This window comes from Mastomys coucha, unplaced genomic scaffold (assembly GCF_008632895.1).
Source record: "Mastomys coucha isolate ucsf_1 unplaced genomic scaffold, UCSF_Mcou_1 pScaffold12, whole genome shotgun sequence".
Taxonomy (NCBI): domain Eukaryota; kingdom Metazoa; phylum Chordata; class Mammalia; order Rodentia; family Muridae; genus Mastomys; species Mastomys coucha.
The window spans coordinates 85453767-85473011 of NW_022196894.1; the positions used below are offsets into that span (position 1 = coordinate 85453767).

Consider the following 19245-nt stretch of genomic DNA (forward strand, 5'->3'; position numbering starts at 1 on the left):
ATAATGCCTACAGGCAAGTGTATCAGGCAAACTTATATTTTTTGATCTAACTAGTCATTTTTGTTAACCCTTACCATGAAGTTACTTGGAAATCGCCAGAAACATGGAGTTGGTCATGTCTGATTTCTGTGTTTGCAAAAGTCAAAGGGTGTTCTGGAAGGAAAACAATTCTTGACATGCACAAGATGAGCAACAACCTTTGATTTCTCAAAATCTTTACTGTGTGTGTAGGCAATCCCTTTGTTAGAGGCCATGCGTCAGGTATATGAAATCACCAGAAAATTGTTCCAGAGATTCCTGGGGGATTGCTAAAGCAGCCCTGCTCTTCCCTAAGAGCCAGTCCTCATGATAAAGCTTGCAGACTACGTATAAATTAGATTCCTCTTTGAGTACTTGTCTTCTGTTCAGAAGATGAAAGAAAATCAAGTTGTGATCTGTTCTCACAGATTTAATCTTCATATTTTTTATGATTTTGTAGAAAAATGTAAAAACAATAGCAACAAGAAAATGAGTAGATGTCAGATAAGCCCAGCAGTTTGTTGAAGCCTTTTGTGATCCCAGGTTTGACTTATGCATGTCCTGGTTACTTGCCCATAGTTGGTGAATGTGACCTTCCAAAATGTTTTATTTGACAACATGGTACAATTTCATGGTGGTATCTCAGCTTCAGGAAGGAAAAACAGATCAAACCTGACATTTTCCATTCACAACTGAACCAGTTAATTATAGAGTAGAGGGTATTGAAGGGTAAGGTGAGCTAAGCAGAAAGGCCCAGAAAACAGGGCTAGGCAGTATCCATCAGATAAGTTCAGATCGCATTGATCAGTGATGTTGGGGACTAGGAATTCCTACCACCCATTTGCATTAAGATACCCACTTTGAAAAAGGGTGAGCAAGAGAAAAGGTGACCCATGCAGCAGACTTATCACCCAAAGAAGCTTTGTAAAGGTAGGAAAACAGTTACCTCTTCGGGAGGCTTCAAAACTATCAAAAAGATTAATTCTCTGGATGTCATAGGTTAATGTGGTATTGGGCATCAAGGTTCGGTTTCGGTTAATACTGGTGACTGCAAACTTGAAAGCTAATTCTTCAACATTAACAGGTTCATTTTCCACAGTTTCAAAAATCCCTCCTGCAGAAGCAAAAGAGATGCATGAGAAATATTAGACAGGACGTCACAACACTGTTTTAAAAGAAGGCTGTAAACTGCAAACAAAATACCCAAACCACAAATGCTGGGATGACCACGGTGGACACAGAAGCCAGGCTGAATCAGGATGTTGTACATGCAAATATACAGTTCTTTCTGCATATGTATGCATGACGTTTTAGATCCCGTACTGGATGTAAAATGCCTCTTAGATGGTATAGATTCCAAATATTGCAAACCATGGAAGCATAGCTGATAATGCAATAGAGAACAATTTTCTCTGACTTTCACAAGAGTGGTGCTGTGTTTGATCTAGGTATAACTTAAAGTCCTTTCTGGTAGGCACTTCTGTCTTGGAATTCCAACTTTTCTATTGAAAACAGAGCTTTTAGGAGCTGAGGTAATAACTCAGCAGTTATGGACAGGTGTATGGCTCTTCTAGAGGACCCAAGCTCAGTTGCCAGGACCCACACTAGACTGCTCATAACCGCTGGAAAGCTATATCAAGAGCACATGATATATTGCTGGGAGCCTGCACTCATGTGCACCCCCAACCCCACATTCATGTGCACCTCCACCCACACCCTTATGTGCATGTCCTCCACACTCATGCATACCCCACCCCCACACTCAGAGCTATCCCAACCCCCACCCTCATGTGTACCCCCATCCACACACTTGTATACACCCACACTCTGTTTGCATAACTCCTCTCACACTCATGAGCACTCCTCTACCCCCAATACTCATGTGCCCATTGCACTCACACACACATGCATGATTAAAGATAATATAAAATTGCTTTTAAAAGCAGGCCTTCTAGACCTAACTGTAGTAGGGTTGGGCAGGGATGGACTGGGGATAAAACAGAACAATCCTACTCTGAGATTTTTTTTTTCAGAATGAAAACATCTTTTCTAGGTTTTAGAGCTCAGAATTCTGGGGTCATATTCTATATATCCTAACACATTCCAAAGCATATGGTCAGGTTTAAAGGTAATTTTCTCTGTTTGAAAAAAATCATTTAAATATACTCCAAAGCAAACTTGAGTTCTAACTCTGGGGATATACGTTCTTTCATATCCTAGGTTCTGTCATCTCAAACATGAGTACCTATCTCACTACAGATAGTAATATTATACTGCTGTGGTTGTCATCTCAGTCTTTGTGTGAAATATTGGTGCTGGATAGATATTGGTGCTGGTTAGTTGTATGTTCTTAATATTCTTCACATGTAGTCCTGAGATTCTCTCCATAGACATAGACATTCCATCGAAGCAGTGTAAAGTGATCTGTATTTAGCTTAGTTCTTGCTTTACCTGACGGTGCTTTCTCTGAAAACAGGCTTTGACTCATGCCTGTGGCATGCTGAATGCTAGGAGACTGCAATTTGTCTACTCTTATTGTTCCTTGCTAAGGGTCAGAATTAGGTATTTCCAAACTTGTGAATAGTATAAATTCTCTTTTGATTCATGCAAACACACAAGCATACACACACACACACACACACACACACACACACACACACAACTACACTATCTGCAATAAAACCACACATAGTTATCATGTATATGATTTCTGTTTCTTTTTCCTCAGACGGAGAACTCCAATGTGCAGATTTTAGCTAAATGTAATTATACTGGCCGTACTTTGAAAGATTAGTGTCTTTTAAAACACATATATAGATTTCTGTTGAATTGATTTTCTTAATTAACTATAGTGTCTACTTATGAGAAATAAGAAGACCTATAGTAACTTAACTTGGCTTCTTTCAGGTAATTTTGGGCATTTATAGATCAATAGCTTGAACCACTCAAGTTAGATTACTACTAAAGTTCTCTATAAAACCATAATTAAGAATAAACAATGATGTCATGTTACCCTTCACCTAAAGACCCAGAGTAAATATTTGTTCCAAAATTAGCATCAAGAAAATGTTTGTGTTTTCCTTGTATCAATCACAAATGGGCAACTAGGGATGGACTTTTATTTTCTCTGGGCCTGACAGGGGAAGAGGTCAGGTGAGAAAGACTGAGTAGCCCCAGGCAGATTGATGTAAATGAGCTTATTGCTGTGGTCAAGGTGACCCACATAGAGGACTCTTAATACTAGAGTTTCCATGGCCGTCATTAGCAATTGATTGTCCATAAGTCTATTTCCCCAACCCCAGCAAGAAGCCTGTGACAGAGTCCATGGCACTCCAAATCTGCCTCCACGAGACCAAGGTGTCTTAGGATGCTTAGGGACAAAGCCAACCCCAGCCTTCAAGGAGAGCATCAGCAGGGTATGTAGGATAAGCTGTGACAGGGGTGTGCTCTTGCATAAAGAACAGAAATTCTGAAATGAGGACCCTGGCTTTACCTAACACTTCTTTGAGATTTTTTAAGTTGTGGAAGGAAAATCATCCTAAAGTAACTCTGTGTAGTTTTCATCAAAACTTTGTTACTATCACACAAAGCAGTAGATATTTTTCCTGTTTTAGTAAATGGAAAGGAAACGGAGATAGTACATATCATTCCCAATTAACCCAGACACAAGCCTCATGTGTGACAAACTCTTGTGTCTGCTCATCCAGTATGCATGTGTGTGCTTCTGTTTTCACTTCACCAAGCTATGTATACATTTTTCATGTCTAAACGTGGGTGATAATTCTCCATTGCTCCCCTGGTCTATACAGTAGATGGGAAAAATTAGCCCACTATTTTGAAAACAATGATTCACCAGAGAAGGCGTGGTATTTTTGAATATAGGTAATGGTGATACAAACCTATTGCTACCCAGTTTGGAACTTCTTGCTCAGTTCAAAATTATTCTTCTTATCTACAGTTACTTTGCACAAAGCTGAATATTCTTGGATTTAAGGAAAGTATTAACTTATTTTTTATGTATTTAGTATGAGTTGAACCCCACTTCAGTAATTTGGGGAAAATGTCTGTCTTTCATTTGCCAAATAAAAATTACGCACTGTGTCAGTAGCTCAGTACTTCACCACATTCTCCTTTTCTTCTAAATAGAGCATCTGTAAGTACATAGAGATCTACAGTAAGATGCGGTGAGCAGACTGTTGGAGAAGCACTGAGAAAACAGTATCTGCTCAAACAGGACAATGTTGTCGTTAATAGAAGCAAGGCTGGTGCCTCAGAAGATGGGCGCAGCCAGTGAAGCTTAGCCTCCTTCTCCCATAGCTTTATGTTTAAGATGTGGAATGCTTAATCCTAAAGGCAGAGAAACTTATGCCTAGTGACACCTGCCTGATTCATTCTTCTCTCTCTTCTCTTCATCCCTCCTCTCTCTTCCCTCTGTTCCCTCTCCTTCCCTTCTTTGTTGTACTCTCCTCTCTCTCCTCTCTCTCTCCTCCTCTTTTTCTACTTTTCCATCCTCCTTCTTCCTGTCTTTTCTTCTTTGTTCTTTTTTTCTTTCTCTTACTTTTTGAGATTTATGGATAGGCCTTTTTAATGAGATATTTAAATCCTTCTGGGAGTGTCTTTGTGGGGCTAACTTCTGGCCTCAGCCATCTGGAGGCCTGATTCCCATTTGTCAGAAGGAATACTTCCCCCTTAGTAACTGCTCTACTCCCCCTCTACTCTTGTAGCCCATTCTCCCTTTGGTGTCCCTTTTCCAACTGAGATCAAGGCACCTCTATCAACTTTGATCTTTCTCATTTGAGATGAGCTGACCATAACTTCTAGTCCTAAGATGATCAGAAGTGGACAAAGCTAGAAAAGATGAAGTTAAGAAGTTAATTTAAGACCTGATGAGTGTGGAAAAGACACTCATCCCTCTATCTGTCTATCTGTCTATCTGTCTATCTGTCTGTCTATCTATCTATCTATCTATCTATCTATCTATCTATCTATCTATCTATCTATCTATCTATCTATCATCTATCTATCTAACCACCTACCTATCATCTGTCTAAGTTTCTCAGGTAATATCTCTGGTGTAGAATGAGGGATGACTTTGAGAAGTCAGGATGAACAAACCTTCTCCCACTTTGGGCTGTAACTGTTGAGCATGACAGATGAAGCCCAGGAAGGCAGGACCTCAGTGGTGTGGGTGGCCATGCTTGTTTTCATCACCTACATTTATAAAGAAGCAAAGCCTGGGAAGTGTTGGTGAAGGACCTTTTGTTGTTATTGTGATGTGGGTCAGGCTGAGTGCACCAGTGCTTTTAGCCTAGAAACAATTGGGTATCAATCCCTCTGACTGATCACAATCAGGAAGGTGAGCAAGGCCAGAGGGTATCAGCAATGTACATCCCCTACTCCTTCCCCACCTTACCCCCAAAACTGCTTACTGCTCAGTGTCACAGCTCCGGATTCTTGGCAAAACTAACCAAATATAGGGTTAGAAGCTAGGCAGGATTCCATATTTGGGTCCTCATGGTTAGGGGGCAAGATAATTTACGCACTGAGTGATGTATATTCTCAGCCCCTACATAAAAATACTGGGCACAGTGGCAGGCTTGTCATCCACAAGGGGATCCTTAGAAACTCACTGGCCAGCTGTTATAACTAATTGGAAATCCCCAGGTTCAATTAGAGACTCTGTCTTAAATAATAAGGTGGGGAAGTGGTAGAGGGAGTATGATACCTAGTGTTGCCTTCTGGCTTCCATAGTCACTTCACATGTAGAGGCATGAACACACATGTGCATTCAGGCATACGCTATACACTTAAAATATAAACCAGTATTTTCTCAAACTAGAAATTGGGCTTTTAAGAATTATGCTCTAGCTTTTTATACAGATATTTATGTTATTTTGGTACTTCTTATGGTTTGGTATTTGTTATAAATGCCCAAATAGGTATGAGTTTGGAAAAATATTGTGTGTATTTAGACTTATATTTGAAGGCTTCTGGGTTTCTTGTGTTGCTTTTCTCCCACTGTGGTTTACCTGGAAGAGTAGAGGTTGGTACAAATAAAGCTTATACTAAACATCTCATGTGTGTGTGTGTGTGTGTGTGTGTGTGTGTGTGTGTATGTGTATACATTGTATATATGTGTGTATGTGTTATATGTTTACATACACACATACACACACACTATACTCCTTCACAGCTACCACACACAGCCACCAAATAAAGAATATAAAATAAATAAGGACTATGTGGTTTTGAGTTAATTTGAATTAAAAATCCCTTTTCCTTGTGTGTACATCATTTTCATAGCCTGAAGTGTTCCCATTCTAAGCTCATATACTGAATCCCTAACTCCAGTGCCCAATACCTAAAAGCTGACTGAATTTTTTCAAGGCAATTTAGGTTAGGATGAGGCAGCATAGGTGTGCCCTGATCCACTCTGTTATTATAAGAGAAAAAAAAGGGATGAAGTTGGAAAGATGGCTCAGCAGTAGAGAGCAATTCTTGCTCTTTCAGAGCGCCCGGGTCTCAGTCTCAGCTCCCACACTGCAGCTCCCAACCATGTGTAACTCCAGTTCCCAGGATATGACACTTTGATCTGGCCTCTACAGGTACTGTGTGTACCCATGGTGTATGGATCGATATGGGTGCAGGCAAAATTCCTGTACACATAAAATATAAATAAATAAATCTTTAAAACAAAAAGAAACTGGAATTGACTATCACACAATATATATACACACAATATATACAGCCATGCAGAAGACGTTTACGTGAGGACAAACAGAGCCAAAGTGGCAATCTGCAGGCAAGGAAAAGACAAGCCTGCCATTCCTTCACCCCGTGCTTCCAGCTTCTCAGACAGGATGGAAATGCAGTTCTATTTCTATTACTTGAACCACATAGTCTATGTATACTGTTTGTTTGTTTGTTTGTTTTTTTAGCCTTAAGAAGCTAGTTTGTTCATCTTGTCTTTTTACCCTAAGGGCTTTAGAATGAAAACAAATTTAGTGGTTTAGTATCAATCACCTTTCTCTAAATAGCACTTTCTTCTTGGAACTGTAATGTACGATAAGCAAAGAAAAGGTTATTGTCAATCAGTTTAGGAGGCAGAAGTGTATGGTCACCGTGCACTGCTGCTGCTGTTGCAGCACTGTTACAGGACAATCACTCATGGAGCGCACATATAGCAATATCCTGCACGTGGACAAGGTTGTCTACAAGGAGTGATGAGGGATGAGGGGAGGGGTGTTCAACAGAAAGCTTGTCACTTGCACCAAGTAATTTCATGTGGACCTAGAAGAGACTTGCTCACCATGACAAATATTAAGTATTATTTGATTAATAACGTGGCCACTGTAAGCAACTTGTGGCACTCAGAGAAGGCTGAGAATAAATGTTCTATTTCGTGAGCCTCCTGAACATACACAACAGCCATGGTGCATGTGTCAGCTTTCTTTCACTATAATAAAATACCTGAGGTACTTTATTTATAAAATGAAAAGGTTTATTTTGGCTCAGCATTTGGGAGATTCTTGTCCATTTATTGGCTTCTTGGCTTTGGGATATGATGAGGTAATAAATCATAGTGAGATTGCTTGGAGCATACACTGTGTGACTTGTCACCAGAAAGCAAAGAGGGGAGGAAGAGTGTCCCCTTTGAGGACAATACTTCAGTGACCTCAGGATTTCCCATAAGGCTCTACCTCATCAAGGTCTTCAACATCCTGAGCAGCGCCACTCTGGAAACCTTTAGCAAACTGATCTTTTAAAGCATATACAACATTTGAACTCCAACAAATACTTTTCAAACTTTTCCAAGTTCATATTCCATTCTTATAGAATCATAATATGAGAGGACCGAACAAACTTTATGAAGATTCCCAGCCTTCCTTAAGAGCCCACCGATTTCTTTACTTTCTTTTTGGCTTCCAAGGATATCTAATTGTTGTAAAATGCCTTTCAGTCACAGTTTCTATGGAGCACAAAAAGTATAATGTAGATACAGAGGACTTGCTATGGGCCAGGTCATGGACCTTAGAAAACATGATATTATTCTTGCCCACCATCACCATCCTGGCTCCCTTCAAATGAGGTTTCCCTGGATTATGGTTAGGCTCACTTTATCCCTTGAAAAAAACCAAGAAACTGAACCACAGAATTTTTACCTCATATAATGACAAAACAACATGAAAGTCATATGGGAACAGAGTCCTATTCCCATAAAAAGATTACTGTTTTGACTAGGCTTGACTTATAATAAATATATATCCCAATAGCTATTTTAGAAATGCAATAGATTTGCATAGTGCATGATATGAATATACACACACACATACACATATAAGCTTCCGCTGTTTTTATATGTTATGGTCCATGAATCTTTCACAGAATTTAATAATTCATTCAAGAAGTCAGTATTTCTTCTGGGAATTTATTTATAAAATATTTTGTGTGGTAAAAACCAGTGCTGTATGAGGCACTGGGAATATCCTGTGTACAAAAGAGATGAATTGTAACACTCAGGCATGAGAATGTGTTGGATGCCGCCACTGGGTGGCAGGGAAATAAAGGGGGTGAGGGAAGGGATACCCACAACCTGCCAGAGCTGAGGTACTCTGGGAGGCTGCCTGTACTCTCCACACCTCCCAGGTGGGCGTCTGGCTGTTGTGAGCCACTATCCCAGTCCGTGGGGAGTGGAAAGAGGGCAGCCCCTGGGGTCCCTGAGCCTCACGGAGGCCAAGGATGACAGGTTCTAGTTCCTGGGCATCGCAGGACATTGCTGGACACCGAGGAAGAGCTAAGAACAAATTGAGGGCCTCTTGGGCAACTCAGTCAGCCAGGGCTGAAGGGAGAAAAGAGGCGGGCAGGCGAAGGGCACTCAGTGATTCTGGAGCAGGTGTGGGGCCAGAGTCTTTGGTCCAGTCTCGAGGCTGGAGCTGGAATCCATTGCCCCAGCACGACAAGTCTAGATGAAAGGAAGCAGTCCATTGTCTTAAGGCATTTATTTTAGAAAGGAAAAAGAAAGAGAGAGAGAGAGAGAGAGAGAGAGAGAGAGAGAGAGAGAGAGAGAGAGAGAGAGAGAGAGAGAGAGAGAGAGAGAGAGAGAGAGAGAGAGAGAGAGGAGGGAATAAGAGGCCAGCCATGCAGCCATGGCCACATGGAGAGAGGGAGAAGGGGACAGAGGGAACAAGAGTAAAGACAAGAAACTAATAGGTTGAGAGAGAGAGAGGAGGGGTCAAACAGCTCCTTTTATAGTGGGTTGTGCTACCTTTCTGTTCCCAGGTAACTGTGGAGTAGGGCTTACCTGTCTGTGGTCAGGTGACTGGGGGTGGAGTCCAGCCAGAATACTGGGAGCTTGGGGCATTTTCTAGCCACAAGATAATGGAGTAAAGGCTTGTGGTGTCAGCAGCCTTATGTCTGGGGGCGTAGCTTACTATTCCTTCCCTTGTAGAATTCTCTACTGGGATGCTGGAGTAAGCCTTGCTTAACCAAGAACACAGACTGCCTTTCACAGTCCAACAAGAGTGCACTCATGCCATCCCAACACTTGGAAGGCAGAGGCAGACTGTTCTCTGTGAGTCTAAGACCAGCCTGGTTGACATAGAGCGTTTCAGGCTATCCCAGGCTTATATAGTGAGATTCTGAAGAGAAAGGGAGGGCAGGGGGAGAATAATGGAGGGAAGGGTGAGAATGAGATTGTGAATATGTGACTTTAGGAGCTTTTCTTCTAGAATTTATTCACAAATCTGAAGGAGTCATGGGCTAAGTATTAAGAGGCCAGGCATATCTTCACCCCACAATTACCTGAGTAAGAATCTGAAAGAACTGAGGCATGGACCAAAGATGTTGAGAGAAGAGTGTTCTTTTTAGAGGGAGCAAAGTGATAAGAGACAGGAGCTATTTTGCATCATTTTTTAAAGAACTTCAGTGGTTGAAATTGGGTGAACCAGACTTTGGTAAAAGAGCTTAACCAAGTGATAGAGATGGATTGAAGTAGACTACAAAGAGCTTAGTAAACAGTGATAAGATAATGGCTTTATTCTAAGAGGCATGAAAGGCTAGTAATAGGCTTTGAGAGTGGTTAAGTGATGTTTCATATTTCAAGAGAAATCAGTATAGGTTTTATGTTAATGAGGAGATGGGCAAGAGGCGAACACAGGAAGATCTGTTCTTATACCTGTTCTACAAGTGACACTTCAGTAATTTACCTGAGAGATGATGGTGATTAAGTTCAGATTGTTGTTATTGATGGTGTGAAAAAAAAATCCTATTGAATAGAAGGTAGGGCTGGTAGGGTTCTCTGACAAAGCATAAGAGATGAGGATGAAGGATGACATTGTGTTTGGAGATTTAAGTAGTCATTGATATTGCTGAAGAGCAGGACCGGGAACTTGGCTTAGAGTGTGATTGATTACTCCATGCTGCCTCTTAGGTGCTTAAGAGAAAATGTCAGCTAGGGAGCTTACTATCCTCATGCAGATGTTATAGAAGTTGTTTTCTGGATGTGGAAGTTAGGGTGTCATTACAGTGGGAGTGGTGTATAAAGCAATAGTCCTGGAGAAAAATCACTTAAGAGCAAGTGTAGATAGACAATCTGAGGAGTTCTCAGAGACAATAAAAGTGGGTTTGCAGGAGCTGAATCACTTAGATAATGTGAGGAGGATGCAGGACACTGTCAATTCCCTGAATTTGGATTTTGGTCTTCTAGAATTGTTAGAGAATCCATTAATTTTACTTTATGTAACCAAGTTTAATGGTGAATGTGTGAGTGTGTATGTGTCTGTGTGTGGTGTGTGTGTGTCTGTGTTTGTGTGTATGTACAACTGTGCATGTAGTTGAACATGTACATCTGTGTGCCCAAGTGTGGAGGTCAGTGGTTAACATCAGTATCTTCATCAATCATCCTACTTTGGGTTTTGTTTTAAGACAGGATCCCTCACAGAACCTGGAGTTCACCAGTTCAGCTAGGTTGGTTAGCCAGTGTGCTCCAGGGATCCACTTATCTGGCTCCTTAGTACTGGAACTATAGATGTATTCTGCCACATCTGACATTTTACGTGGGCCCTGCTAGTCTAAACACAGATCCTCACGTTTTTGACAAGCATTTTATTGGGTAATCCATTTCAGTAGCCCTGAAATAATTTTCTAAAGCAGCTACAGGGTACTGATGTAATATCCAGATAGCCTTATTTTTAATTTTTCACTTCAAATGAATTAAAAATAACTAATTCTTGGCACACAATACATTTTGATAAATCTATATACATATACATCCATTTGTAAAATGTGTCCTGATCTGAGTAGTGTAAGGAGAATACTTCCCACCTCCACTATTTATTATTTCCACTTTGGTGAAAACATTCCCAAATCTTCTGTTGTAGGAAATATAAATATTTAGTGAACATACATAATAACTTTCTAACTATGTAGTCACATCACTATGCTTTGAAAACTATAACTTTTTCTTCATGGTCAACTAGATTTGATAGCTGCCAATTGTGCTTTCCTGATATTTGACACTACTAGTTGATTTTAATTATGCCATCTCTTCTTTCTAAAGTGTCATTTTATTCAGCCATTCAATAGCTATTTTTTAACCCTCTGACACTAGTTTTCAAATATCCCACTTAACTCTATTACAGGATTTATTGGTATTTTTATTTATTTTATTTTCCTATTTTATTTGAGGAGTGCAGGTTTGGATCAGGTTGTTGCTATCTCTGTGTACTAACATACTGTACACACCCCTAATTAGCTGCTGTATGTCCACTGTGACAAACTGTGAGGTCATTCAGGAAACAAGGGTGATCTATTAAATGACAATCTAGAAATGGGAAGTTCTGGTGCTGGCTCCTGTTTTGTATTCATGTAGACTAACAACCATCCCAGAAAGCTGTCAACAGAAAACAAGATGGCAATTTGATCTATTCCTTTGCTGATAGCTGCTCCTTAAATACACAATATTATATTGCCTCCCTTTATTGCCACATCCATAATTCTACTTTATTGCATCATAAGCAATTTATTCGAGGCTCATATTTACTGCACCTTTAATTTCAAGGTTACACGTTTAATTTCTAAGACTCCCTTTCACATCCAGCATCTCTCTTCCACTTACTTTGGGCACTAACACAGCCTTAATGATCTTATGTAGATGAATGTGGGTGGTAATCAGGTGTTTTATCACTTAATGGAAGAGAAATGGATAAGGAGAGTTTTAAATCTTTGTAGTGTAAGGACAGAGTTATAGGCTAAAGACAAGTGGAGCCTCAGTGGTCTGGCTGTGACCCAACCTTCTACAAGTAGCCTCATATATCAGTATCTCTTGAAAGAAAGATTCAATTTTATTCCATACCTGGGGTAACAGCCACATTTAAATTCTCTCTTTGATTCTTCAAATAGATCTGCATAAGTTCAGTATAAATGCCCTCCAAATGCAGGGACACATGTCTATGAGGAATAACTGATGTACTTCAGAAGGTAGCTAGTCAGAGGGAGGGGGAAATCTGAATTTTTCTGTAGATGCTGTAGGTAGTTGTTTTTAATAAATGTTCTACATATTAAAAGCAAAGATAGCCATTCAAAATCAAAATATTCTTATAGTATCTTTCAATATTAAATTTGTTTATAAAGCATTATTGATTATCTGTTAATGTGAAGGACAATGGTAGCCTTAGGGGATGATGTAAGATGAAGGATACCTTGGTTCTTGCCCTCAGAGAGATGCCAGTACTAAGTGATAGGCTTCAGAAAGGGAAGCCATGTGCAGTCATCAGTTTCTCAACCAACAAAGCCCAGGAACATTCCTTGTCCCCTTCTACATGGAAACCTTTCAGCAGGAGTAAACTTGGTTATTTGGGGGAATTTGATTAGCATATCCATTTTCAAAAATAGTCTAGAGGCCTCTGAAACCAAAACCTAAACCACCATAGGTTTTGGATATCTTACTACTGGTAAATAAAATCATCATGTTCAAAAGTCACCTACACTCTTCCAATTACTTCAGCATCATTTACAGCTGGATACTGAGTATATGGAATGAAGACAAACTGATATATAATATATAGATACTTTATATAATATTATACACTGAATTTCATACATATATACATACATATGTATATGTTTGTGTGTGTGTGTGCCTGGCTTAGGGAGGTGGCTTAGAGCATAAAAGCAGTTGCCACCAAACTTCATCTTAGTTTGGTCTCCTGGAGCCATAAGGTTGAAGGACAGAAGCAACTCAGACAACTTGTCCTGTAATTTTCACATAAATACCATGAGACATATGCCAAACTCTCCCAGATGAGGACATTTTAAAGAGTCATTAAAAAGGCATGAAGCCAAATAATTTGTGACAATAAGTCTTGGCCTGGAGGATGTCTTCTTAACTATAGTACGTCCGGCTCACAGAGACCAATGCTGTGATCTTCATCATTAGTGGAACATTGACATGTTGATCTCAGGGGCTAATACTAGAATGGTGGTTCCCAAAGCCTTCATAGACTAGATGATCAGGGGATGACTGTGAACACAGTATTATAGCTCAGTATTATAGCTAGACAGAAGAAATGCTTCTGGTATTCTGTAGTACATCTAGCTGGATATGATGATCAGCAAAATACATCTCAGAGTATTTAAGAAAAAAAGAATTTTGCTTGTACTTGTCAAGAGAGATATGATAATTACTTAAGGTCATAACTACCTCATATACATATAGATCAAAGTCATAGCATACTTTATAAATACACACACACACATATATTATATGTGTCAATCAAAAACCTTCTTAAACCCAGTGCCTATCTATTTCTTGAGTGTAGGAGTATTTCCTTGGGAGTACTAATAGGAACTTTCTGGGACTCTATGCCTTGACATAAACATAGTCCAGCATTCCCAGTGAAGGCCTGTCCAGCTGAAGGGATGTTCGGTCTTGTGCCTAAGCATGAAGCCACATGAAGCACTCTTTCCTGCCAACCCAGAGGCCTGGGAGGCGAGAGAGGCAGTTGATATATGTGCCGAGACCTACTGACTTTTCCCATTACTGAGTTTGTGGCAGTGATTGCTTTTTCTCTCCCAACCATTACCTCCCATGGTCCCCAAGCACTTTCAAAGCTCCGTTCTCCCTGGGAGTTCACTTCTCATCAGGCTGCCAGCACCTTCATTTCATGCAGGGATGGCTGGTGTCCTAGTCAACTAGGGGTTCCAGGCAGCAACCAGGAATGTTGCCAATGAAGTCATGCCAAAAACCTTTACTCTTATAAAAGTCTGAGATTGCTTTAATATCTCTTGAGAGCAGTTATATTTCTAGCTTTTAACATCTCATTTAAATGACATGTACTCACATGAAAAGTCTCCTGATTCCATTTTTCTGCTTATTAATTAAGAGGGTGGAATATGCCAAGTTCCCAGCCCAGAGTCCCAAGAAAGCTTTATTATATGTTTCATCCCAGTTTTCTAGTTTATACTCCTCGGTTTCTGCTATTTTTTTTTCCAGCTGGAAATTTCTGTTTGCTAAGAAGGAAAGGCTGTTGTTAAAATGAAGTCTGGGATCTGAAGCCAGAACAAATGGAGGCTCACAGCTCCCATTGGGCAGCATTTATCAATGCATAGACATGGGAGACACAAAAGGTCTTTAGTGGTCAAACATGTTTGGGAAGCCCTGCCTAGCATCAGCCCTGCTGGAAAGTCACATTACACAGCACTATGCACATTGCCCACAAACCATGCAATAAGCAAGCAATTCAACTCTGCTTAACCCAGTGTGCTTCTAAAATTCTCCTGATCACAGGACACTTTTCCCTGGAACACTGGCCAGTTGTCTTGATAATCACATTTTAAAACCAGTTTGATCCAGAGATCTGCTTACATTTGGACTAAAATAATATATACTTTAAAATAGTATTTTCATGCCATTTTTATGAAAAGCTAGATAGGGTCCTAATGAGAAGTATAAACCCTCCAACCATGATACTACCTCTAAAGACATATTAGATATATACCATGAATTTTAACTTTCCTTTTGCATTTATAAATATTGTAAGCAAGAAGATGATCTCTTTTTCTGTGCAAAACAGCCTATCTTTGGTTGGTCTTATCTAAAAGTTATGTTGTTCACACTATGCATCTCCTTGATGGTTAATGCCAATACGAAATACTCAGCTATCTGCCTCTCTTATTTGTATATTTCTAAGTGCTCCAACAGCTAACAAATACATTCTTATAATATTTTTTATTCACTGATATTAAAATAATGAAAAATGGCCCCTTGAGGCAATAATGTAATGTCTAAGAAGGTTCCAGAACCTCGGCTATAAACCTTTGTCCGTTTAGAGTTCTTGGCCTGTAATGTTTATGTTTGAGACTGAATTTATTATTGCTAATCAAGTTACTCTAGATGCTAGAGCATCAGCAAACAACCTGTGGATTGTGATCCATTTAAGGTTGCAAATCAGATATTCTGCATATCAGATATTTACATTGTGATTCATAACAGTAGCAAAATTACAGCTATGAAGTAGCAACAAAATAACTTTCTGCTTGGGTGTCACCATGACATGAGGAACTGAATTAAAGGGCCATAGCATTACAAAGGTTGAAAACTGCTGCTGCAAAGTCTAGAGCTTAGCAGATTTCAGTTGAGGTATGTTTCTAAGTTCCAGTCTAAGATTCAACATAATTAAATGAAATCAGCCGGGGATGTACTCAGCATTAAACTACTTGCTTGACACATGCAATGTCTTAGGTTCAATCCCCTCTGCTACAAAAGAAAAACAAAGTAAATATCATAAGTGATTGAAATGAAAGTTTACCATGACATGAAATACTAGTGACCCCAATGGAAGTCAAAAAGAGAAAAAACTATAGTGAGTTAGTGAAGCTCTAGATGAGAGAGAAGCCTAACACGCCCATTCAAAAGAACTACGGGATGATGTACAATTCAGCAAGGTTAGATTTCATATTGAATAGTACAAACAGCAAAAAATGGGAAATATTCACATTTTACTTTTAAAAGCTGAAAGTCTCCTTTACTCCTTATATCCATGTATTTAAAATGATACTTCTCTCAACTCCTATAGTGGACACACAGCATGGAGGGAGTATGGTCATTTTTGTTTCTACAATATTTAATATTTAAAATATACTTACACATATTAGTTATGCAAATGGTGAGATGAAAAGAAAAGCAAACACATATATCATTACATAGTATGAAACAAACACTGTCAAACATTAGGACAATTTCCTTTCATTATTTTACTGAGTATTCTTTTACTCTCTTTGAATATAAAAATTGGTTTCATTTTTAGGTACTAATATGAAGAACTTTTCACTAAGAAAAATATGACACTTGCTCTAGTGTCAAAATAATACTTAGGAGTAAACTTAAAGAGAGTAGAAACCCAGAGAAAGCTACAAAAGTTTCCAGAGAGCATTTGAAACCAAATACAAATGGGGATATACACCATGCTCATGAATTACAGAACTTATTTTCCTATTATTCTAATATTTAATCTTCTCAGAGAGATTTACAAATATCACTTAATTCCCATCAAAATCTCCATTACCTTTTATACAGAGATAGAAAGAACAATGCTAAAAGTATTGTGGAGCTGTGAATGACACTGAATAGCAGACACAACATAAAGTCCAAAGCCAGAGACATCATGCTTCCTGATTTCAAGCCCCCTCAGGGAACTATGGTCGTTACTACAGCTCACGATTGTGCTGAAGCGTATGGTGGACAGTGGAGCTGACTGGGAAATGAACCCTTGGCAAAGGCAGCAGTCACAACTGGGAAAGGGCAGTGTTTCAACCATAGGAACTGAGAGAACGGATGTTGAAAAGGATAAAGTTGTAACTTAATCTTCTAGCAGACACAGGGGCCTGCAGAGCGGGCTTCGTGGTTAAGAGCACGGTCTGTTTTCCAGAGGACTGGGAATTAATTCCCAGCACCCACATGGCTGCTCACAACCATCTGCAACTCCAGTTGCAGGGTACTTGATGCTCTGTCTGGTCTCCACAGGTACTAGGTATACATATGCTGTACAGATATCCATGTAGACAAAACTCCTATACACTGTGAAAACAAATCTATCAGACAGAACAACATACTCAAGGCCTGTGAAAGGTTTAAATAGACGTCTGAATATAAAATATCCAGAAGAAAACATTGGATGAGAGAACCATGACTTTAATCTGGGCAATGATTTCCTGCCCTGACACCAATATTGCAAGCGACAGAAACAAAACTGTATCAAACTGAAATTTATACACAGCTAAAGAAATCATCAGAAGGCTCCAAAGACAACTGAGGAAATGCAAAAGCAGTATTTTCAAAGCATATACCTAATAAAAACTTATAGTTCTCTATGCTTGCTTTGACATGCAGATAAATTATGTATAGTTATATAATGATTGGTATATTGATTTCATGCTGGCCCTTAATCACTTGTTCTGGATGTATAATTTATTGCAATGTATATTGGATTTGTTAATGTATTCAAATCTACTTTATACATAGTGCTGTACTGATGATACACATAACCCCAGAGTCAGGAGACAGAGGCATGTCAACGCTGGGGCCTCTTCCCCTTCCAAAGAATACCTTAATGTCTATGACCTTGAAGTTAGATTCCTCACTTCCCTAGCTTGCTCATATCTCACTGAGGTGGCCTGGGCTATGCTGAATTTACAGTGAATTGATGTAACTTTTTACCATTTCCTAAACTGTTGATTACTCCTGTCCTTTGTCCTTTTTGCATCATGTGATACTCTGAATCTGTCTCCCTACAACAACCTGGTTAAGTGGTGTACACGGAACACTGCATAAGCATTGTTTTCTTGCACTTACCATGAAGAAATAGCCAGCAGACACCCATCATTATCCAGTGTCTTGATGACTTTAGGTCATTTTATACCAGGATTTCTTATTTCTTAAATTTGTATCCTCTTAACTACTATAGACTTAGTTTTCAAAAACATGCTTATTACTTGTTTTCATATCTGTGGGTGTAAGTTGCTTTCTCCTGGCATTTGCCTTATTTTAATATCTTGAGATGATGCTGGTTTTGCTATTGAAATACTTATGGGTGTTGGCTCTTATCTCCTACCTTGTTTGAGGGCCTCGCAACATGAGGCCACTGACATTTTTATTGGCAATATTTTCTCAGTATATGCTAAACTCTTATTAATGCAGAATACAATTTCAGGCAGTTCAATTTCTAGACTTACTGACGTTATACTCTGGTTTTCTATCCATGAAGTAGGCCTTGCTTGTGGTCGTTGTAAGATTTCTGCTTCTTTCCTTTCCAGATGCTTTGGTGGATGTACCTAACTTGGAGCTGACTGGAGCTGGGTGGCCAGGTCTGCCTGATGACCTATGAACAGAAGTCCCTTTTGCAGCACTGGCCAGACACATAACCACCAGCGAGTGAGTCTCTAGAGCTCTTCTGTGTTCACCCCATCCAGGTCACAGATAACAGCTATTCCTGGGAGCCCCCAAAGAGCTATTTACAAAACAGAGCCTGCAAGGAGATGCTTAAACAAGAATATAATTTTGATTATTTGAAGGCAGTAGCTGAGAAGAGCATTTTCCAGAACGGAGCCTGACGTTGGAAGAGTTACAACTGAAAATGTTTTTGTTTCTAGAATTGATAAAAATTCACTGACATGATTGCTGTTATGGGGTATTCGTAATCTTTGTGTGTCTTTGATGAGTGTATGCATATTCATGTTTGTGTGAGGATATGAATGTCAGAAGACAGCTTCACATGTAAGTCCTCTTGTTTCATCTTGTTTGTGTCAGGGTCTCTTGATCACAGCATCCTAAGCCAGACTGGCATCTGGAGAGTCTCCTGTCTACCTCCCACAGTGACATCACAGGCACACCTATTGAGTCTGGAGTTTTATAATGTGGGTTCTGAGAATATGAACAGAGATTGCCAGGCAAGCAGCTCACCCACTGACCCATCACTCAGCATCTTGGGAGTTTTGATAAGGCTATTTCATGATTTAGTTTGTCAATTTGAAATTTCTTCTAGTGTGTGCATGAGGAAAGCTAATAAAAAGTGTATGCTATATTAAATTATACATGCTTATGCTATAAGAATTACATACACACTCTTGCATGTATATAGTCTCTACTGGGGCAGTACAGCACCTTTTTCATATATTGAATTATCATATAATTTCTGTTTTATTGTTATTCTGCCTAAGTGTATGTAGCTCTGC

The 19245-nt window shown here is 39.5% G+C and overlaps 1 protein-coding gene across 8 annotated transcripts in view; it reads right to left on the reverse strand.

The window, feature by feature from the left end:
- Positions 1-19245, reverse strand: part of Grik1 (glutamate ionotropic receptor kainate type subunit 1) — a 402690-nt gene that overhangs the window by 151364 nt on the left and 232081 nt on the right. For all 8 annotated transcript variants that reach the window (XM_031364336.1, XM_031364335.1, XM_031364332.1 and 5 more), the window contains exon 2: positions 965-1132. In XM_031364336.1, coding sequence (XP_031220196.1) covers positions 965-1132 — 168 coding nt within the window. The remainder of the gene's footprint in view (positions 1-964; positions 1133-19245) is intronic.